At 46.8% G+C, this 22982-nt stretch overlaps 1 protein-coding gene across 8 annotated transcripts in view; it reads left to right on the top strand.

The window, feature by feature from the left end:
* Positions 1–7: 7 nt before the first annotated feature.
* The window catches only part of kcnq5a (potassium voltage-gated channel, KQT-like subfamily, member 5a), a 74165-nt gene continuing 51190 nt past the window's right edge, over positions 8–22982 (top strand). For 4 of the 8 annotated variants that reach the window (XM_035606029.2, XM_047335046.1, XM_035606028.2 and 1 more), the window contains exon 1: positions 8–732. In XM_035606029.2, coding sequence (XP_035461922.2) covers positions 290–732 — 443 coding nt within the window. In that variant the 5' untranslated portion in view covers positions 8–289. The remainder of the gene's footprint in view (positions 733–22982) is intronic. The other 4 variants (XM_035606034.2, XM_047335049.1, XM_047335048.1 and 1 more) reach the window with 2 other exon arrangements.

The following is a 22982-nucleotide window of genomic DNA, read 5'->3' as shown; positions in this document are numbered from 1 at the left end:
AGAGAGAGAGAGAGAGAGAGAGAGAGAGACCCCCCCCCTCGCCAAATGTCTATGGACCCCACTCCCTCATAACCCGACTCTTCTCCAAGCCTCGCGCAGATGGCCACACAGTGTCCAGCCCGGACAGCGAGGTGTCCGAACCGGGGGATGAGATGAGATGAGAGCCGAGTAGATATTTATCAACTCTCCAGTCGCTGCTTCGTTCCGTTATTTCGTAGTAAAGTAAAACAAAAAGAAGGAGCTTTTTTTCTTCTTCTTCTTCTTCTTGTTCGGGGGCATACACATGTGAATGCCCGCACTCCACGCCTGCGCTGGTGATGCCATGCCGCGCAGTCACACCGGCGAAGAGAGCGGCGGCACCGGCACTGGCACCGGCACCGGCACCGGGCTCTGGCTGAAGAGCTCCACCGCGGGACGCAGGGCGCAGCAGGACTACGCGCTGAAGGATGTGGAGCGTGGGCAGCAGAGGACGATGAACAACGCGGTGCGCGTTGGAGGCGTTGGAGGCGCCGGCGGCGCAGGCGGCGACGCGCAGCAGCTGTCCCCCACCGCGGCAGGTGCGGCGGCGGCGGCGGAGAGGAAGCAGGGCGCCCGGCTCAGCCTGCTCGGCAAGCCGCTGACCTACAGCGCACAGAGCGGCCGCAGGAACGCGCGCTACCGCCGGCTGCAGAACTACCTCTACAACGTGCTGGAGAGACCGAGGGAGTGGGCGTTCGTCTACCACGCGTTCGTGTGAGTACCCGCAGCACCGTTTGTATTCATCTCACTCCGCCGTCGTGGTCGTTTTGGTTCCCCACCCCTCCACCTGTCAGAGTCAAAACACTGATGGAACACGCGTCTCCTGGACAATAGAACTTATTGAGTGTGTAGTTCTCGTGATCATTGACCAGCCAGTGGTCACGGTATCACAGTCTCGTGTGAGCTGAATGGGACTGTTGTCTTCCCTCTTCCCTGTTGCCTCAGAATGTGCTCCTCCATCTCCCTCCATCCACACACACACACACACACACACACACACACACACACACACACACACACACACACACACAAAATGACACAACCCCTTCTTCAGAATGTGCTCCTCCATCTCCCTCCATCCACCCATTCACACACACACACACACACACACACACACACACACACACACACACACACACACACACACACACACACAACCCCTTCTTCAGAATGTGCTCCTCCATCTCCCTCCATCCACCCATTCACACACACACACACACACACACACACACACACACACACACACACACACACACACACACACACACACAAAATCACACAGCCCCTTCTGATGACCTTCTCTTAATCTTCTCTTAATTTATTAATCGTGCTGCCGGGGAAGGTGTCCTTCGTTTATTGACCTGAATTCATCCGACCTGCGTGACCTGTATTCCAGTTGAGTGTGTTGTACTGTATCACCTGTTGCTGCAGCCACAGAGCAGAGAACACAGAAACAGAAATCATCTGTGTGCTGCATGTGAAGTGCACTCCTGTGCTTCTGTGGGATCTTAATTGCAAATACTATACGCAGAAAGAAGCCTTATCTCTTCCTATAATCTTTTTTGGGGGGGGGGGGGGCTCTCAGGGAAAATTCTGCAAGCTGTCAAAGCTGAAAAAGAAGTGGACGTGATATTAAGTGCTTTGCACGATCTGGAGTCTTTCATCGCTCGGCTGGGGGGGAGGGAGGGGGGGGGATCTCTGGGAAAAAGTCACAAGCTCAATATCATCAAAATTCATAACAGCCCTCAGCTGACCACAGCTTGGGTCTTCCTCTTTTTTCGGTGTGAAAAATAGCCATCCCTAAATTTTCTGATTTCTCCTTTTGAAGCAAGGAAACAAATGACACCAGCCAGCTTTTTCTGGTTTCATGCGCCTTCAGCTTGAGTTTGAAGATGATTTGCCGACATTCGGGCTGACATTCCCTGAGTTTGTGTCTGTCTCAGGCAGCTGATGGGATTTGTTGTTTCTAGCGTCCCAAGGGTTCACACTGTATCCGTCCGAAGCAGTTGTCATTTCGGTCGCGGTCATATTTTTCAAGAGGTACCTGCTTGATCATTGCCAAAGACTTGGAACCTGCAAGATTCTTTCTTTTTTTTTTCTTCTATTTGGCACTCTTTGCTGTGGCAAAACATCACCTGTCACTCAAAAGTGTGTTCACTGGGGCTTGAACAAGTTTGTGCTTCTGCGTGCGTGGCGCTCTCGCGCGCGTCCGCTCACACTGTGGTTCGCAGCCGACGCCACTGTATTCACCACTACATAGTGTATTTGGTTTTCATACTTTCATTTATTCATTTGAACTTGTGGCAGAGCATTACAGAGGCAGTTTGTGCGGGAGCACAGCTGTTCCATTCCCTGCAGAATACACACTCCTTTCTCTCTCTTTTTCTCTCCCACTACACATCTATTTGCAACTATTCAGAAATGCTCGTGTCCATGTGCGCGCGGCCGGAGTGATGAAACGCCGCCACCTCCCGCTTCTCACCGAAAGAAGAGCGGCGGCTGGTGAGAAGGGAGGAAGTGGAGCTGTCAGAGGGAGGGGCCGCGGATGCCGGATGTTGACGTTTCATTCGCTCAGGCGGGGACGGCTGAGGTCGCGGGGGTTAAGTCGTCACATCTGCTCGCGGCCGCAGCCTCCCACACTTGGTAGTGTTTTTCATCAGCTGCACATACATATATATATATATATATGTATGAAATTATATAAATGTCTTTGTTTTGAGTGGAAAATCAATCTCATTCAAATTGACAGATGGACAGAGAGCGGCGTCTGTTCCTATATGTGCTGTGATTCGCATAATTTGAAGGAGTCAGATGGATGATGATAGATTTGCATGTATTTACTGTTCCTGTTTTACTTTTGCCAACAAGTTTTGATTTCGTTTTCAGTCTTAGTGCGTCTCCCCCATCCCATTCTCATGGACGCCGTGTCACATGAACGCCTTGAGGGGAATTCCTTCAAATTTGGCACAAACCTTTACTTGGACACGAGGGTGAACGGATTTGATTCCGGAGGTCAAAGGTCAAGCTATCTGGGACCTCACAAAGCACGTTTTTGGCTACGCGCGAGGAGCTGGCGCTAAAGATTATGAGAAATGATCAGACAAGTGACGAGGATGGAGTGAAATAAATGGTCAAATGAGTCATAATGTTCTGCCAAAAACATTGTGGTCTAATTTCCTTCAACTTGACATGTTGTCCAAGGCAAACATTTGGTATGTTTGTACAGTATGTATACATTTCTGATTCCTTTTGGATCAAACTAAACATGGTCAATACGCAGCGTATAGAAATACTCCTGAGAATATTTTTCAACAGTCACTTATATTTATAGCATCTTGACTCAGAAGGGTCGCGTTGCAGCCTTCTGAATCAGCACTTATCAGCGATAATCCCATTGTTCAGGCACTCGCGGCCTTGGACACTTGATATTTTCATGTGTTTTCTCTCATATGTTTTTGTCTGTGGAGACCTTCACACCTCGTATATCATTATACCAAAAGCAATCCGCTAAATTAAGGCCGTCGAAGTAGTCCACATTAGTAAATCGTGTACATTTAGCTCGTAGAGGATAATTGACTGTACTAAAACAAACTAAAGTGGGGTCCGAGGCACTTTGCTCCGAGAGCAGATTTCATTTGGCAAATGAATTTTCTTTTTCTATTGAGTGATCATTGAAGGACTATTGAGTGATAGTTTGACCACTTAGGGCAGAGAGGCTCAAAAAACCAAGCCACTGCAACGGAGCCACAGTAGCCTGCACGTCAAACTCATAATCTTTTAATAGCAAACGGTTTCCGACTTAGACGTACAGAAGAAAAGAGCAATTTGGGCATCTCAGCTCTGACGTTGGAATTAAAAGAAACGACAACATGTAGGTCTCCTTGACCACCCGTGACGTCTGCTGCTCTACGTTTGTGGTGCTGCAAAAGCAGCTGCTCATAGTTTTTTTTCTTAATGATTTTGTGAGATGTTCGGATTCAGTGAGAGGCGTTGATCCTCAGTGGGAACAACTAAGACTAATATTAAAAATACCATACCGAGAAACCTATTACATTAAAGGGAATAAGTCTGCTCTGCGTTAATATGCAATTTATCGATTTACCGTGCTCTAATTAGTTTTTTTTAAATACAAATATGTAATATGCATTTGATTATTTGTCGGTTATTTGATCGCCACAGTCTGGTGCCAGTGAGGTTATGGATTCCCTCTCCTTTGTGGAGTTTGTCTGAAGTCGAGACGCATTCGAAACCTTTTGGCAACTCGTGTACTCAAGCAACTGATCTTCAAGTCTGAACTTGTACACTAGTCAGCCGCATCTAGTATGCACTAATATTCAAATTTGAATTTGCTTTGATCCGTCCAGATCGCGAAATCGAAGCTGTGTCGGCGCGGCATTCCGACGGCGACGTCTCCACAGTGAATGTACTGATATTGTTTACTCATAGCAACATAGACGCTCCTATAGTTACTGTTCCCATGATTACATGCCTGCATACTTCATAGCCTGTTTTAGGTTAATGGTGCATTAAATGTATATGCATCACCTGAAAAAGAAAATACCTGTACATACACACAAGCAACCGTTAAAAACAAATATCCCTGTGTCCTGAGATGCACATATCGACACACACACACACACACACACACACACACACACACACACACACACACACACACACACACACACACACACACACACAAACGAAAGAGATTGCATTATTTATGAATGCGAAACATGATTTGACTGCTTGTACGCATGGATCCCCTCTGTGTAAATGTGTCAGAAAATTGTGCGTGTGTGTGTGCGTGTAGATGTTTGACATCTACTGTACGTACGCGTTATACCCCATCGACATCCCTGATGTGCTGTTGATAGCATGGCGATCGGCTGCGGAGTGAATCGAGACACTGATAGGCATCTGGGCTCGCTCCCTGCCAAATAGTGCTCCCACACTGAAACACTGCTGGCATTAAGATTCAATCTCTTAATGAGATGGCGTGTGTTGAGCTAATCACATTTGCCGAAATGGGTTCCAGCCACAGTCTGCAATATGTGCTGTACTCGGAAGATGTTTCCTCTCCGGGCGCATGCGGTTGTGTGTGTGTCATTGAGAGAAACTGTTTTTTTTCTCAATGTTCCAAGTATGAAGTTGATGTACGCCACTTGCACATAATGCAACGATGTGTAATGGTAATGTGGTGTGAACTCAACCTTTTAAATATCGCAACTTTCGTACAAAAAGTCAATGAAATAAAGCAAACCCAAGGGATGAATGTGAATAAGGGAAAAACATTACTTCACATAAAAAAGCCAGATTGAAAAAGACAGTTGTTTTGTTTCCTACACATCAACTTTGCCATTTTAATATCCAGTGACACTGTGTTCCTAAGTTTAGAGGCATAAAAAAAGCGACGGCTGCCTCACCGGTACTTTTATGGGACACATACGGATCCTTTACATAAGCTGCGGACGACTTTATCGATCTCGCTGAAACATGAACATGAAACAAAAGATCTCTTATGTAGGGAGGAATATGGTAATTTAAAGCTTCGTGAACTACTAAAATAACTTTCAAATCAATTCTAAAAGAGTCTTGAGCAGCAGGGTACATGTGACTGATCTTCTTTGTTTTAGTTCGGATTCTGGCCGTAGCATTTTAGACTTGCTGATAGTTTCCTATAGAACTTTTAGGTAAACCAATAAAACGGGATGAACAACAGTCTAAACGGCAAGTAAAGGAGAGAATCAGCAATTCGGCATCTGCAGGACAGAGACAATGTCTAACTTTGGAGATATTCCTGAGATGAAAAGGGCTGTTATTTAATGAGAAAAGAGTTTACATTTTTTATCTGTTTGCTAAGAGCACCACAGTGTACGGCTTTTCTTTTGCTACTTGCTACTTTTGAGGTAAGGAGGTAAATACGAGCGCTTATCCATCAGACAAATTGCTCTCGGCATGAGTTTATGTATCCACTCGTCTGCTTTTGTGTCTGATAACGAACTACAGTGTGTGTTCGATGCCGTCGATCCCCACGCCGCACCGTTCTGGTGCATGGACAGGTAGCACATCGGCCCGAGGCCCGGCGATCTGCCAGGAGGCAGATACCAATCTCGTTCCGATGATCAACCCTGCGGGCGGTTTCATCTTTGAACAGCACACAGATCCGTGCAGAGTCTGTGATGCATCGGCCGGCCCCTTTGACGGGAACGACTCTTTGTGTCTGTTTGAATGATCCCGTGGCTCGTTTTGCACCGCTGCGGATTCGGTGTCATAGAACAGACATTTATTTTGCATCACAAAACCAATCTTTGCGTCAGCCTTATCCTCACTAAATCAGCCCACAATAGCCACAGTAGTGGCAGAACATCCTTAGTTTGGAAGACACTGACAAACCGGAATACATACAATTCACTTGTCCTTTGCTTCTGGTTTCCCCACATTTTGAGTCATCGGCGCGTTCCATGTCCTACCGGGCGTTTGACGGAGGAGGCTCCGCGCTAGTGTGCGTTCAGGGGACCGACTGGTGCGGGGGTCAGGGTTAGCCCCAATCAGAGGTCGGACGTTCTGGGAAGTGGCCATAGCTCCCGTCAAGATGCGCTTTCCGGTGATTCCAAACTCGTCCACTTTACGTGGTGTCCTCTTACAGAGCTCTGCTAATATTAGCGACAGGTAAGCACGCAGAGTGTGTGCCCTGCTGTTTTAACTGCGAGGGGCCGACCCTGAGGGCGGTGGAGATGAGCACATACCATCTGATCTGCGAAATAGTATATTCGTGACATACACATCCCCAGGAAATACTTCGTAACAAATCACAATATCTTGTTATGGGTTATATTTCCAACTTTATGACAGTTGCAGAATAGTAAGTCAGTAAGTATTCTTTTTTCGTTGCTGCGTTTTGGTTTATTGGGTGTTTGTCCGGCCAGGTTTGTTACAGTTCCTGGCACTGAAAGTCTTCTCTTTACAGTGTTCTGGTAACATTTCAGCATACACGCACTTGCGCAATACTTTTTTTTTTTTTTGTGACTCCTCTCTTTTCATGTAATGGCATGAATTGATTGCCTAACGGGCACTCTTCGTCAGGAAGAGGACCTGTACCTTCCTCGTCTCTGCCTGGGAGACGGTTGTCTCCTCATCCGTCCATGGCGAATGACCTTTGAGATTTTTTTGTTAAAGACACTTGTTTAGTGTTTTTTTTCTCCTTTCGGTACTGTGGTTTTTTACCCATTCAAACCAGCCATAGCGACTTTGTCTGAACCTTATGTGGCGGTGAAAACGTCACATCAGGGTATTGACTGATAAGTTTGACTGGTGGTCATTAAGATGTTACCTGGGAAGTGAAGGATTCGTTTCTGTTGTCCTGCAAAAACACTATTTGGCGCCGTTACTCCACATGATGGATGCGTTCCAACGTTCATGGTGATTTGGGTCAAAACTGTTTTGCCGTACCTGAGAACTTGAGTATTAATACACACAACTAAATACTCTCTTCCCCCTTTCAAATGTGTCCGTTTTGAGAACGGAACAATTAGAAAATCGTGAAAAAAACCAACTTCCCTCGCACCCGGAGACTGTAAACCATCACTCATCAAACTGCAGGTGCACTGAGCAAAAAAAAAAAAAAAGAGAGAGAAAGAAATGCACTCAGGCCCGAAGAAGACACATCAAAGGCCTCCCGAAGAGACTGTACTTTGTTTCCGGACGACATCCGAGACGCCTGAGCACATAAAAGAGTCTCTCTGTGTTTAGGTTCACAGCTACTTCCAGGTAGGGAGGAGGTTGTTGGCTGGAACCCGACGGAAAATTGCCGGACGCAGCTGAGGACCCATTAGACGGGACGGATGGACAGAAAAGAGGGACGCGCGCGCGTGTGTGTCTGTGTATGTGCGTATAAACACTGTCATGATGTGTTCCGGTGTTTGCAGGAATGGACTGGGAAGCCGTGCTGTGTGTGTGTGTGTGTGTGTGTTTGTGTGTGTGTGTGTGTGTGTGTGTGTGTGTGTGTGTGTGTGTGTGTGTGTGTGTGTGTGTGTGTGTGTGTGTGTGTGTGTGTGTGTGTGTGTGTGTGTGTGTGTGTGTGTGTGTGTGTGTGTGTGTGTGTGTGTGTGTGTGTGTTCGTTCAGACATTTACAGGCACTCCTATGCGCGGACGGAAGAATGTCTCGCACAGCTCTGTATGCATTACATCTGAACACGCGGTGAAAAGACACACACACACACACACACACACGGTACGAGGAGCGCAAGTTCACTCAGTCGTCGCCAGGAAAACTTCAACATTTCATTCAGAGGCGCGAGCGAAAGACGTTTGATTGACCCGTCAGGTTGCACAAGTGCAATCGTGTGAGGGAAGCTTCATCAAAAAAAAAAAAAGGCAAGTAGCAACAGTGAAGTAGTCAAGTGAGAAAAGACAGAACAATTTCTAATAAGATAAACGAAAATGTGTATTTACACAATGAAAATACAGTCTGAGCAATCGCCACCTATATGCTGTTTCAAATATGGATATGGATCCCTCCCAAAATGTAATCACCTGTTACCATGTCTGATACCCATTTTTGATAAAAAAAAATATATATATATATATATATTAATGCAAATCCATCCGTAGCTTTTTTGAGTAATCCTGCTGACAAACAAACGAATCACATAACGTCCATGGCGGGGGTAATGGAAAAATACGAATACTCAGTATTCACCCAGTGACGGGGCTGAATACTCGTAAAACACTGCAGCTGCAGTGTGTGTCTGTATGAAAGGGACGATCAGCGAGCCCCTCATCTACAGGAACAGTCGACCCCTTCAAATCCCCATCTCTGCTCCGTTTTTGGGGGGCACACTTGTTCCTTCCTACTTGGTTCTCTTTCACATTTGGCTCGGAGAGGTCTGGTACAGTGATAAATGATGTGGACTAATCGAAAGCCTGTGCTAAAGTCGACACGCGGGCCAAGAAGACTCTTACATCTAGCGGCCAGCGCTGTAGGTTTCAATCATGTTAATACGGTTTTGCCGTGTCGGGGAAAAAAAACCCAGTTGTGTATCCAGAAGAGCAAGGATTCATTGAAGATAACTCATTTGATGAGCTATGTTGTCAGATAGAGACGAGCAAATGTGACCATTATTTTTCTTTTTGTCTCTTTATCTAATTTTTACACATATTTTTTACTTCTACTTAAGTAATATTCCTTTTAAGTTACAGCATTTTTACCTGAGCACAATTTTCCATCGCTCTTTCCACCAGGGCGCCAGAAATGCATATGCAAATATCTTATATATGTTAAGCACACTTGCAAATATGTCCCCCCCCCCCCCCCTAAAAAAAACCAACAACCCAGAGCTAATTAGCCTGCGTCAGAAAAGAGAGATCTGACGAACGAATCAGATCGGCCCTGATGTCAGTTTCATCAGAGCCAAGTCGGCCGCATCAGTCAGCTCGCCGCTGAGAGCGTGTGGCATCGGGAGGGGGGACGGGGGGGGGGACGGTGGTGACAAATGCACTGTGACATTCAAGCGGGTCACGAAGGAGGTGTGTAGGTTGGCGTGTGCGAGCGAAAGAGTTTCGGTGGAGAGAGATCGTATTCCCTGTAGGACGCGTAGTTCGTCACAATAATAATAATGAACATGATGACTTTATTAAGGCAGCATGTTTCAAAAGCAGCTGTTGCGGAGAGGGACAAATGAAGTGCTGCGGCGTGATCTCGAATCAAAGACGTGATGAAAAAAAGAACAGATATGAAACAAATATGTGAGAGAGGTTTTTTTTGGAAGAGGATTCTTTTTTTTTAAAGCAGACAGTGAAGCTTCTTCAGGTGGAGTTATTCCAGAAGGGTCGGGGCGTTGGGGGGGGGGGGGGGGGGGGGGGGGGGGGGGGGCCTTGGTCTTCAGCCTCGACCGAGGAACAGCTCGCGGGCCTCGAGCTGGCGAGGACGGACTCAGGAGCTCGGGGCCAAGAAGCTCGCTGCCGAATCCACGCAGGGCCTTGAAAGTCAACAGCCATAGCTTTTCAAATCAACGTCTTATACACACAGGCAGCTAGAGGGGGGGACGCTGAAATAGGGGAGATGAACTTGCAGCTGTGAGAAGAGTGTGTATTTGTGTCTTTGAAGATTAACAAACGTAAGTTTAGACATGAGTCTAACAGTAGATATGTATAGTACTGAACTCACACACATGCATAACTATTGTTGCACAGGGTTTCCTTCATCTGTTGCTCTGCGTGCGTGCGTGTGTGTGTGTGTGTGTGTGTGTGTGTGTGTGTGTGTGTGTGTGTTCATGCATCTGTGTGTATTCTCCGTGCGTGTCTGCCTGTTAGTCATCCGGCAGCCCTCTCGTACATCAGCGTAGGTGCCAGTTTGCCGAGCCGACTGCGGCGCTGACGGACGGAGACGGGGCCTGACCCCCCCCCCCGTCCCCCCCCGTCCCCCTGCCCACACGCAGCGCGCCGCCGCCGCCACACCAACCAGCGTCTCTCCTCCCACCCGCCGCCGCCCGCCTCACCGCGGACGTCGAGCCTGTCAGTTCTCCGAACAAGGACGTAGCTCAAGAGCCCTCGCTCGCAGGGCCCCCGACACACCCACCCGTTTTACGTTTGCGCAAAATAAGCACTTGCACTTGACGCGCTCGGGTCGCGTGGTTCGCTGGAGGTCCGTCTGTAGTGTTATCATCAACGTGCACTTCACACGATTAAAGTTCTCTTCAACCTATTGCAGTGTGCAAATTCTTCCTTTAAAGATTTCCTCCGTGGTCCTTGACCAATCCTCATCCGTAGGCCACAGAGAGAACGATGAGCAGCACATGAGTCGTACAGCTGGACCACCTGGGATGAGGGGGTGAATGTTTCAGCAGTGTGTGTGCGTGTGTGTGTGTGTGTGTGTGTGTGTGTGCGTGCCTGTGTGTGTGTGTGTGCGTGCGTGTGTCAGGCGGCTCAGTGTGCTCTCGAGAACTTGCGCGCGCTTTGATATATATCGTTGCGCAAAACCAACATACAGGCCAGCTCAGCCAAACACACATTGTGAATAATTTAACTGGGTTAGTCATACACGTTTCTCCCAGGTGACAGAACAGCAGCGGCTCACCCACACACACACACACACACACACACACACACACACACACACACACACACACACACACACACGCGGAACGGGTGGAGACAGAATAGAGGAGTGAGGCTGAATACGAGAGCAACGGGTGTTTCTGCTCTGCCTCTGACGTGTTTTCTTTTGGGGGGGGGGGCATCGTTTGTCATGCTGGTATAATAATCGGGGGTTAGGGGGGATAGGATGAGAGATAGGATGAAAAGAAGGAATGGAAGGGAGGAAGGGGTTGGTTGAGAAACATGTAAGATACCTGGCAGTCTGCCTTCCTGATTACTTACCTCAAAGACTCTCTCTCTCTCTCTCTCTCTCTCTCTAACTCGACGGGGAGCTTTTGCTGGACATTATATTCATTTCTGTTGCAGAGTTATGGATTATGGATTAAATAGTCCTATAATTGACAGACTACGTGATGGCAAAGAGAAATAGAAGGATATCATTTCACAGCAGGGATGGACGAGCCATGAACTCCGTTCAGTCTCAGATATCCGACAGGTACGGCCTACAGGTACAAAACCAACTGAGTGCTTTTATGCAAACATAACACCAGTTTGGTGTCTCCAGCCTGGACCGTGCAGCGACCAGCTCGGTCTCAATACCCAAACCTCCTTGAGGCGGCACACCAGAAGCGATGGGGGGAGATGAGAGCGTTGCACGGCGTACGCTGTACCGTTAAATCCATCCCTCTGTCTCGCTCGTGTACGCGTGAGTGACGTGCGAGTCGGTGTGACCTCATGACCCGCCTGAAGGCCGGAAGTCCGATCCGACGCGTCCCCCGTCAGTCCGACCCTGGCGCTGGGCGTCCTCGTCGCCGTGCCGCGTCGGACGCGTAGAGGAGGACGCTTTTAAAGCGGCTATGCCGAAACCAAGCGACGGCGTTCCCCGCGCCGTCTTTTTCGGATTTGAATATTAAACGGGCATCTCCGTCTCTCTCGTGTGTTTTGCGTGAGTCTGTTGTGAATCAATGCTGCTTTCATTGCCCGCTTAAAGACGGCGCTCTTGTTGCGGAGGCGTCAAGACCGTGGCTGCGCTTTGAAGTGTTTCTTTTCTTCTTCTTTTTTCTTTTTTTTAGCGAAGGATCTTTGGCACATGTGGAAGTCTTCTAATGAAACTGACTGAGGCGACTTATTGTCAGCCGTCGGGAGACGACACGTGTCCCCCTTGCAGAGCGTTTCCTTTTGGAGAGCTGTCGATCGCCTGTTTCTCTTTGGTCACCGAGCGCGGCCGCGTGGAGTCCTTATCGTCTCGCGCGACGAGATCAAGGGGGTCCTTCTTTTGTCGCAGTTTGTCGGCCTCTCGATTAAACTTGAGAGCGCGATGCCTCTCTGCACCCCCGGCGTCCGGGAGGGGACACAGAGGCGAAGACACATGGGCTGCAGTCGAGCAGTCGAATGTTTCTCCCCTTTCTTCTCCGACGGAAAGATCAGAACTTCGGAAGAAAGGATGTGTTCAGAGAGAGAGAGAGAGAGAGAGAGAGAAGGTTTAACCGTCGATTCCTCGTTGGATTACATTATCTGAATTACAGAGTTCTAGAAAGTTCCCTCTGACTGTATGTCAGCATCATAAAACGAGAATCTCTGAGCCTGGATTTATCCAAAGTTCAGACTTTTCCTTTCTGAATGTTCATTCCAAATCTGTGCATATGTAATTGGCTAATAATTACTTTCCATATTTAAATGTCAGCGTGTAGGATTGAGGCGGATCTATCGGAAGACACTTTTAATTAGTGTATAATCCCCTGAAACTAAGAATCGCTGGGGGTTTTTTCCGTCACATAAGAATCCTGAGTCCTTAATTTCCACATCACGGAGTCCGCCATTGTTGCACCGCCGTGTTGAACGTACGGTGGCTCCGAATGCGTGCGTGGCATCACAGCATGATTTTGCAATTTTGCAGAAAACAGTTCAGCTTGTAATGCAACAGAAATTGTCCGTTTTCCCCCCAAAAGTATGTCGCCCACAGCAACCCGGAGCTTGGACCAGGACCGAGCGACTCATGTTACACTGCGTGAAAACTTCTCTGTGTGTGTGTGTGTGTGTGTGTGTGTGTGTGTGTGTGTGTGTGTGTGTGTGTGTGTGTGTGTGTGTGTGTGTGTGTGTGTGTGTGTGTGTGTGTGTGTGTGTGTGTGTGTGTGTGTGTGTGTGTGCAAAAGTGTGTTTGCAATGTGTGCAGTGGTGTGAAAGGATAAGAGGGAAGAGGAGAGAGAATGTCGCCATGCGTGCGTGCGTGCGTGCGTGCGTGCGTGCGTGCGTGCGTGCGTGCGTGCGTGCGTGTGAAACGAGAGAGAGTGTGTGTATGTGTGTATGTGTGTGTGGGGCCCCAGTCCATTGACGGGAGTCGGCCTAATGTATAGTGAGTCTCTGTTTTCTCTAAGTAAGCCTTCTCCCAGGCCTGCAGCCAACAGAACAACCGGCCTGACACAACAAGACAGGTGGCTGTTTGGATAACATTACACCTTCTGTGTGTGTGTGTGTGTGTGTGTGTGTGTGTGTGTGTGTGTGTGAGTGACACAAACAGAAAGAGGCCTTTTAACATTTGATTACATGAAAATAGACCCAGTTGACTGGTCAGCTGTGTGTGTGTGTGTGTGTGTGTGTGTGTGTGTGTGTGTGTGTGTGTGTGTGTGTGTGTGTGTGTGTGTGTGTGTGTGTGTGTGTGTGTGTGTGTGTGTGTGTGTGTGTGTGTGTGTGTGTGTGTGTGTGTGTGTGTGTGTGTGTGTGTGTGACCCAATCAAAATGTGATGGAACCAATGCAATGAAGACAACAGGGCAGGAGTCCGCGGCCGACAGTGAGAGGCGAGTGGCTCTCTTGTGCGAGGCCCGTTGCCAGTTTTCCAACTGTGAGAAAGACGGCGAACCCGCATTCGGGCGCAATAAATCAGCTCGAGTGTTCATTTTGCAATACGCAATAGCAGTGTTTTATTTTGAAAGACAAAAAAAGAAAAACCCCACACACAACGATCTCCCAAAACACTCCAGCGCCCTGAGTGACGGAATAAACCATGTCCCGTGGAGATAATAAAAGATAATTTCTTAGTCTTGCATTAAACAAAACTGGCGCTGGAACCAAAGCAGCCGGGGACATTCATCAGAAACAATAGATCCCTTGACTACCGTCGCCGCATAACCAGAATAACAGTGAGCAGCAACAGAGGGACGGAGCCGTGGAAACCGGGGCTCATATTACTCAGGTGGATTTATGTTTGTTTGGGCTCGGTTCGGCCTCTCGAAGATGAGCTATTGTCCGCCGGGAACGTGAAAAAACCCTCCGTTGCCAGTGCCCCCTGTCGCCTGGCTTGTCTTACGGATGCAGGGAGTTCATTCGGCTCAAAGACGCTCATAACTAATGCAGCCTGGTCGTTATTGCCCCGTGGCCTGCGGGGGGGGGGGCGCCGGCCAATATTGTGCCTGGAGATGCACAGATCTCATTCACCTCCAAACCGCGTATGAGTGCATGAAATATGTAGGGAGTGCAGACCCACGAAAAGAACCAGGTCCAAACCGCAATGGATTGTCATATTTGCAGAACTAAATGCACAAAACACCAATAAAGCGCCGTTCGCAAAAAACCGCATCGAGCGTGACAACCAGCTTGTCTTGAGCTCTTGTTGGAAATGCGTTGATTTCCTTCTCTTCCCAAAACCCAGAGAGGTTAAGGAGCGGGGAGTGGAGACCCTCAATTTGTGTGTTATAAATAACTGACTTCAGATCTTAGTCTTGTGTAACAGATGATGCTCCAAAACATAATTGGCAACCTCACTCTGTCAGCTTTCATTTCAGCTCTTCAAAAGAGTCTGTTTTTGAATTCTTTGGTTACTCGTGAAAATGTAAATCTCTGTAACAGTATTAATAGTGCAATATATGAATATGGTGCAACATAATATGGTCTAAACTAAAGTCTAAAATGCGGTGAATTAGAATATAATATGGACACTATCATGTTTCCTTCACTGCACATTTTGAGCATATCATGCATTGCATAACACCAAAGATATTTTCAAAACTACATACAAAGTATTGTTCTTATTTTTAAAACTAATAATTTTACAGCTTTAAAGTTCACTCATGACATTGGAAGTAGAAGAACAAAAACAAACTCACCTCAGGGTCCATTTCGTAGTTTGTGTGGAGCTGTCACTCGTATCACAAATAATCATTAAAAATTGGAAAATGAAAATATGTACGTGCGTCGTCATATGACAAAAATGACAAATAGACCTCGGGGCTGAGAACAGATTTCACAAACTAAATAAGATAATTCAAGAAATTTAAAGGAGTAATCCACCAGAAATAATGTATTTTGATGAATGAATACTTTCATTCCGTATCATAACATCCACAGGTCCCAATTTCTGACCTTCACCCAGAAGATTTCCACTCTGGCGTAAAACAACAACAACAACAACCAAGTTGTCTCGATTGCTAAACCTCAAAGTTCTTTTTTGCCTGATATCCAAAAAAAATAAATAAATAATCCTTTACTAAATATGAAGAAGAAATGGAAACCAGAGAGTCCAGTTCATGGAATCGTCATATATTTCCCGTCGGTGGTGTGCTGTAGGAACGCAGCGTGATTCACACTGACAAGTCGCAATGTGCGTCTCAGAGCTCATTTTTATTTACGAGCGCTCGCGGAGAAAATATGGAAGTCTCACCATAACTGTTACCACAACAGTGACGCAGATGTCCCCCCCCCCCATGCGATGACAAGGGCTCAGTGCGGCCAAACTGTGTGTGTGTGTGTGTGTGTGTGTGTGTGTGTGTGTGTGTGTGTGTGTGTGTGTGTGTGTGTGTGTGTGTGTGTGTGTGTGTGTGTGTGTGTGTGTGTGTGTGTGTGTGTGTGTGTGTGTGTGTGTGTGTGTGTGTGTGTGTGTGTGTGTGTGTGTGTGTGTGTGAGGGGTATTGTGCTTGTGGGTCTTTTTTCACAATGGTCTTTCTCAGTGGCGTCGTGCCGCAGGGGGACGAGGAGCACAACAATGACAAAAGTGTTGGGAAGCATTAACAGAAATGAAATGAGGAGAAAAACATTTCTTGCACTCTGTCGATCTTGAAATAATTGCTCCGAAAGCGGCGTTTCCTCGCCGTGCCAAGAAAATGGGCTCAGTGCGGCCAAACTCTGTGCGTGCGAGCGAGAGAGAGAGGAGAGAGAGGAGAGAGAGAGAGAGAGAGAGAGAGAGAGAGAGAGGAGAGAGAGAGGAGAGAGAGAGAGAGAGAGAGAGAGAGAGAGAGAGAGAGAGAGAGAGAGAGAGAGAGAGAGAGAGAGAGAGAGAGAGACAGAGAGAGAGAGAGAGAGAGGAGACAGAGAGAGAGAGAGGAGAGAGAGAGAGAGAGAGGAGAGGAGAGAGAGAGAGAGGAGAGGAGAGAGAGAGAGAGAGAGAGAGAGAGAGAGAGGAGAGAGAGAGAGAGAGAGAGAGGAGAGGAGAGAGAGAGAGAGGAGAGAGAGAGAGAGAGAGAGAGAGAGAGAGAGAGAGAGAGAGAGAGGAGAGAGAGAGAGAGGAGAGAGAGAGAGAGAGAGAGAGAGAGAGAGAGAGAGAGACAGAGAGAGAGAGAGAGAGAGAGAGAGAGGAGAGAGAGAGAGAGGAGAGAGAGTGACCCGGTCTGTTTCTTTGTGTGCGTTTGGACTCATAATACTTTTTTTTCTCCTTTCTTTTTTTCCCATTATGAATCACTTTTATTATTCATAATTAAGAAAAGCAGTGAACCCCTAATGCTACGAAGGAATACAAAAGCCCCCCACCCCCGTTAAGTGTAGCACAGCTGGCCTGTAATCCCGTTCTGTAATTGGAAGTAGATGAACGTTGATGAAGTTCAAAACGTCCATATTGACGCGGCGGCGAGGGGGGGGGGGGGGGGGTGGAGGGGCGGAGGGGGCGTGTAAACTCACCCCACGCCCGCCGTCTGGAAGAGGAACCGTCGATTACACTGCGTCACGCCACGCTCTTGTGAGAACTGTTGTTCTGTCCACGTGACATCTTTCAGCGAAATAACGCAGAAAGCTTTATATTGGATGTATCAGCGACTGGTCACATTTTGTTTTCTAACAATATCTGTGTGACAACAAAAGCAAGATTTACTTGTCTAACTCATAGGCGGTCCATTAAGATCAGGGGAAAGATTATGGTCATGGATAAAAAGATTAAAATGTCAATACTGACTTCCAAGCATGACACGGGATGCCTTTACCTTTTTCAGTATTCAAGCAAAACTGTGCCCCAACTTTTTGGGGATTAGAAAAATTCTTGACAGTTGGTTTAATACAGGCAGCGGTTACTTTTAGTAAGTTGATAGTTGGTTTGATACCAAAGGAAGCTTTAGGAAGAATAAAATAATATTAGATATTAAAATGGTACTAATATCAAGGCTTGAATATATATATATTTATATATATATATATATATATCAAACACAGAACTTAATATTTTTTGGTTACGACATTAAATGAAGGGTTTTAAAGCATTATTTATTTCCACATTTGACAAAAGAACATGTAATGTGACATGATTTTGAGTTGAGGACAGCTGAACATCAATTGTTTTCATTGTCGAAAAAAGCATTGAATAAAACATTTGATTCATTTTGCTCACATCATCTTTTACAGTGTGGAATTGACCAACCTCGATATGACATCAGGTCTGTTAAAGCTTTATTTGTGGCAGTATTTTTGACAAACCAGGAGGATTTGGAGTTGTGATCTGCACCTTGAAACTCTCCGATCGGATTGAGCCACCAACGCCGCAGTGGCCTCGGCGGCCCCCTGCTCTCCGTGTGCTCATGCAGGATGCGCGTGGTGAGAGGTCCTCCGCCGCGATCGCCCCCGGGGGCTAATTACGCCGCCCGCTGACGCCCGCTCTCCTCGCGCGTACTGCAAAACCGAGGAGGTTTATTGCTGCGGTCATTCATTCACTCACTCACGCTCCCTTTCTCAAAGCAGCACCCAGAACGTCACGCTGTCACCGTGAACGTGCCACACGGCCAGTTGACTGGGTGGTTAACGGAAACAAATTCACAGCATTGTGGACGTGGTTTACCGACGCTTTGACTCTGTTAACTTCATGGAGAGAGTTCTGCCCAGACAACTGCTTTGCATTTAAATGATTAAAGAACTTTTCCAAAGAATGTGCGGCATCCGGACACCATCCAATCAAACGCTCTCGTCCATCCAGCAGTGGCAGGTGACACCAGTAAATCCAGCTTCTTTTCTTTTTCTTTCATTCCCCACTTGCACTTTTATTGCGCGGTGCTTTGGCTCGGCGGGGCCAACGGGGGGGGCGGCCCCCGGTGTTCGGACGGCGCCAAGTCAATAAAAGCCAATTAGATCTGAAATCACTTCAGAGAGCCGATGATTTCTTACTGGAAATCTGCTGATCCTGTTGCCCCAGCCGCCGGGGCCAAGCACAACCACCGCGGACGGGCTGCGGGACGGCCTGATGGATGGGGAGGAAGCGGTGGAAGCGGACAAAAAAGGCCAAATTTGAGAGGCCCGGAAGGAGGAAATACCTTTACATTAAAAAGATTAGAGTCGGTCTCCGCTCTGTTGAGAGTGAAAGATTAACTCTATATTTCATCTTTAAGGTTGTAATTTGGTGCCCAGTGCTTCTGAACACTCCGTCTTCAGACAGCGTGCATATACGAAACGATGCTTAAGAGGAGATTTCAGTGAACACAATACAGGAAAAGTTGTATTGTGTTTGTTCATTTTTGGAAACAAAGAGAAATGGATCAAAAATCGGATAAAAAAAACCTAAACGGACCGATTAGCAACACGAGCCCTTTTGTGGCATTTTTGGTCGTTTTGCATTTTCTCCCCGCTGTTGTATTCATTTTTCCGTTGGCGTTAACATATTGTGTGAGGGTAAACTGTATCCAAGTGGAGCAGGACATGTTTACTTTGTTGGTGGGGGGGCTCATCATTTTCCCTTCCTTTCGTTGTGATTTCAAATCACCACTCATACCGCACATTCATATCAAAGAAATATGAAGAATATTTGATTTCCAATTTCCCCACCGATATTTTTCCTCCGGCTGATGACGTTTCAGCATCTGCGTTTCCGTCGGCCGATATTTGCCAATATTGAAACTTTACAGAATCACTAGTCGGTGATTCTATCTGTTACATCACATCTCATCGACGAGAGACGGTGATGGTAATTATTGCTTGGTAATTTATTGTACACGCATAGATCTAACCGCTCTGCTCAGTGGGTTACACTTCCTGCCCGTCGGTCGCTGTAATCCTCTGCTCCTCGCCTCTTATCCGCCGGTGTCTCCATCCCGTCCCGCGCTCACTGGCTCACCTGGACGCGTGCATGTATCAGGATGTATGGGCTGGACCTGTAATAGAAACGTGAAACACATACGGTCACAACACCGGCTGGTCGATATCCAGTCTTTATTGAAAAGTTAACAGTTAACATGTCTGAGGTTTAATCAATATGCAATCGAAAACATTGATATGTTAAATATATGATGTACATACATAACGTATATAACACCTACATAACTGTAAAGATTTGCATATGGAAGCATCAAGAGCCATTATTTTCATAATTGATTAAACATATCAATTATTGATTTGATTTGGGGATTAGACTTACGGCTCTTATCGACCAAAGAACCGATCTAAAAGTGACTGTCAACAATCCATATTCGAACGCATATTCAGTTTATTATTGTAGTAGACAGCAAAACATTGACACAAGGGAATAACTTGAATAATCGATCGTCACAAAAAGTTGTTGCCGGTTGAGTTTGTGTCAGTCAACTGATTGAGGAATGGACTCATTGTTTCAGCCTTGGTTTGGATTCATAATGAAATGTAAAATCTACACACTGTGGAAAAATGGGATATAAAACTCAACAAATTTTTAAAAAGTAAAAAAAAAAAAAAAAAGAACAGTAAAGGCACAGTTGGGTTTTCATACAATTGTCTATACAATATGTACAAAATCCAGCAACTGTCACTATAAAAAAAGAGAAATGCAGCAAATCCTTACATTTGACTAATAAATGATGAATAGGATTTATTCATTGTAATATATGTATTAATATACAATAAACAGGAGTGTTTAGGATTTATTTTACGTGTGTGTGTGTGCGTGTGTGCGTGTGCGCGTGTGTGCGTGTGTGCGTGTGTGCGTGCGTGTGCGTGTGCGTGTGTTCAGGCGCTCTCCTGCCAGTCACTCATTAAATCCAGAGTCATCAGAGACTTTCTCTCTGACCTTCGCAGTCGCTTGTTTAAATGTTAATTGCGTATTTCACATCTGCTACTCAGGATGGCGTACATCCTCACCGCTCGCACAGAATTGACCACAGCTACCTTTCTCAGGTATTATTATGATGCGGCTTCAGGCTTTCCTGAATTTGTAATAATGGGACACAAACATAACACAGAGGGAGACAATCTCATTTAGTTTTCTCATTATGTTATCACACAATTCCGGCAGTGAAAATGAAAACCGCATGAATTCCCGTCATGTCTTTCATCTCGCTGCGTATTCTGCAGAAGTACAGTGAGTCACCGTGCAATTCAAAGGGAAAGGACTTGGGAACTGAATCGGGATTTGCGTCCGTGTTGGTCAACGCCGAACCGCATGTTCGATACCCACTGATCGGACTCGTACCATACTGGAGTTGTCATGAACAGATATTATAGCGGGCAAGAAGTTCAAGCTGCTGCCAGAATTTTCTCTTAATTTAGTTACCATCACAACCATGGTCTCCTTTGACCAAAAAAAGAAAAAAAAAAAAAGTCGTAATAATGTATGAGACATAAGCTGTTTTCAGACATGAACTCAGGATGCGTTCTCTAAATGTGAACCGCCAGCTCGACAGAAAAAATGTCCGGACCCAATTTTCTGGACGTTTTCTAGTTTTCTTTTTTCTCCCACGTGCTGAAAGTTTTTGGTGCGATACGAAAATGAAAAAAAAACAAAAACGAACATATTATCACATCAATACCTGGGGGGAAGCGGCCGGATGACCCAGATCCTGGGTCCTCCTCCTCCTCCGTCGACCCGCCCCGGTCACTCCTAATGATGCCGTACATATTTCACGCCACCGGTCGCCCGCCTCCCCTTCAATATCGCAGTCACCGCAGCTGACGGATGTGGAGTCCAGAAATAGTCTTCCTGTCTCCATGGGCTTTTTCTCTCTCCCCACAGCCCTTTTTGTCAATCTGCCCTACACGAGGCTGCGGGCTAATGATCAACGCACTCCGCTACGTGTTCTCGGTGGGGAGCCGAGGCTCCAGGCAACCTGGCGCTTTTTGCGTATTAATTATCTTTCTTTTTTATCTTTGTTTCCCACTTTTATAAGCACAGCATTAATGGAAGTGTGTGTGTGTGTGTGTGTGTGTGTGTGTGTGTGTGTGTGTGTGTGTGTGTGTGTGTGTGTGTGTGTGTGTGTGTGTGTGTGTGTGTGTGTGTGTGTGTGTGTGTGTGTGTGTGTGTGTGTGTGTGTGTGTGTGTGTGTGTGTCTTTTTGCGTCATTCCTCCGTGTTTCATCCTGACAACGATATTTCTCTTCCCTTTTTTGTCTCCGTACTTGATTTAATGATAGTTTTTAGCCCCTCGTTCATTTTCTGGCATCCATGAATTTACAGGCTGCAGTCTTTTTAATTCAAACGAGTTATTCATTTATTTATCTTCTCCATGTTGTGCCGTGGCCCTTCCTTTTCTTTCCCTTTTTTTTCTCTCTCTCTCTCTCTCTCTCCACTTTCCAGTTCTTGTCTCCCTTCACATCTTCTCTCCTTCCCTTTTTTTTCTTTCTTCTTCTCTTCCCGTTTTTTAACAGTGGAAACAAAATCCGCTCTGAAGTGTTTGAAAATTCTCCGAGGCTCGTAAATGTGTCTTTTTACTGGAGTTTTACTGCTCCTCAAACCGTCGCTGCCAAACTGTCTGTCTGAATTTTGCCGAGTTCTTTTTTTTCTTCTTCTTTTTTTTTAACGACAGCGGGGAATTGTGGGTATTGTAGTGTCGCAGTCGTGATGGGAGGCGGTGGGATTATACAAGGTGACAGGGCGGGACTTTCTTTGACTCCTTGCGGCGAATAATCGCACCCAGACCAACCCCAGATGAACTTAACGGAGCTCAAAAGTTGATCAAATGAAGACGAGAAATAGGGAGATGTAAAGAAACGGCAGGGGGCAGAAGATGCACGATGGTTTAAACAACGTGAACATAACGCAGTGTGTCACGCCAGCGTTTTCCAATTAGCCCTTTAACGCAAAGTGCGGCTGATTTATTTTGTCCAAATTATATAATACAAGTGATGCAAATCATCCCGAGGGGGAACGTGGACGTGTCTGCCAACCCTCATGGCAATCTGCCCAGATATGTGGTTAAAAAAAAAACCCGACTGAACACCACAGGTGTCGTGACATCACGGTGACGGTCGAGGAAAAGTCCGGGGGACCAGCAAAAGTCAGCCGGGGCTCATTTCCAGACGTGACCTGAAATGATTGGGCCGTTCACGTACGGAGCACGCGGCGGGACGTTGTCCCGAGTCGGGAGGAGAATCCCTGGGACGTTAAGGGCGAGGGTCGGCGCCTCGCCGTGGATCTTTTATGGGGGATTTTCCCGCCGTGTTCTGACATGGGCTCGCGTGGACGGAACGACATTTGCCGACACGTGCATTTCCACGTATGGACCCCCGTCCGCAAGCAGGTTAGGGTACTTCTGGACAGCAGGATTGTCTGTCTTGTCCAATGGTTGTTCGATAAGCGGCCGTGCGTGTTCCGACTTGTCCCCGGGAGAGATCTGTCTCGATGAGTCCAGACTCGTCTCCGAGAGCGACAGAGGGTGAGCTCGCTGCCCGCTTCCAGTTTCCAGGCTCGTCGGGTGCGACGCCCCAAATGTTTTTCTCCAGT

This window comes from Scophthalmus maximus, chromosome 10 (assembly GCF_022379125.1).
Source record: "Scophthalmus maximus strain ysfricsl-2021 chromosome 10, ASM2237912v1, whole genome shotgun sequence".
Classification (NCBI taxonomy): domain Eukaryota; kingdom Metazoa; phylum Chordata; class Actinopteri; order Pleuronectiformes; family Scophthalmidae; genus Scophthalmus; species Scophthalmus maximus.
The sequence above is the reverse complement of the archived record's forward strand: the minus strand, read 5'-3'. Positions and strand labels throughout refer to the sequence as shown.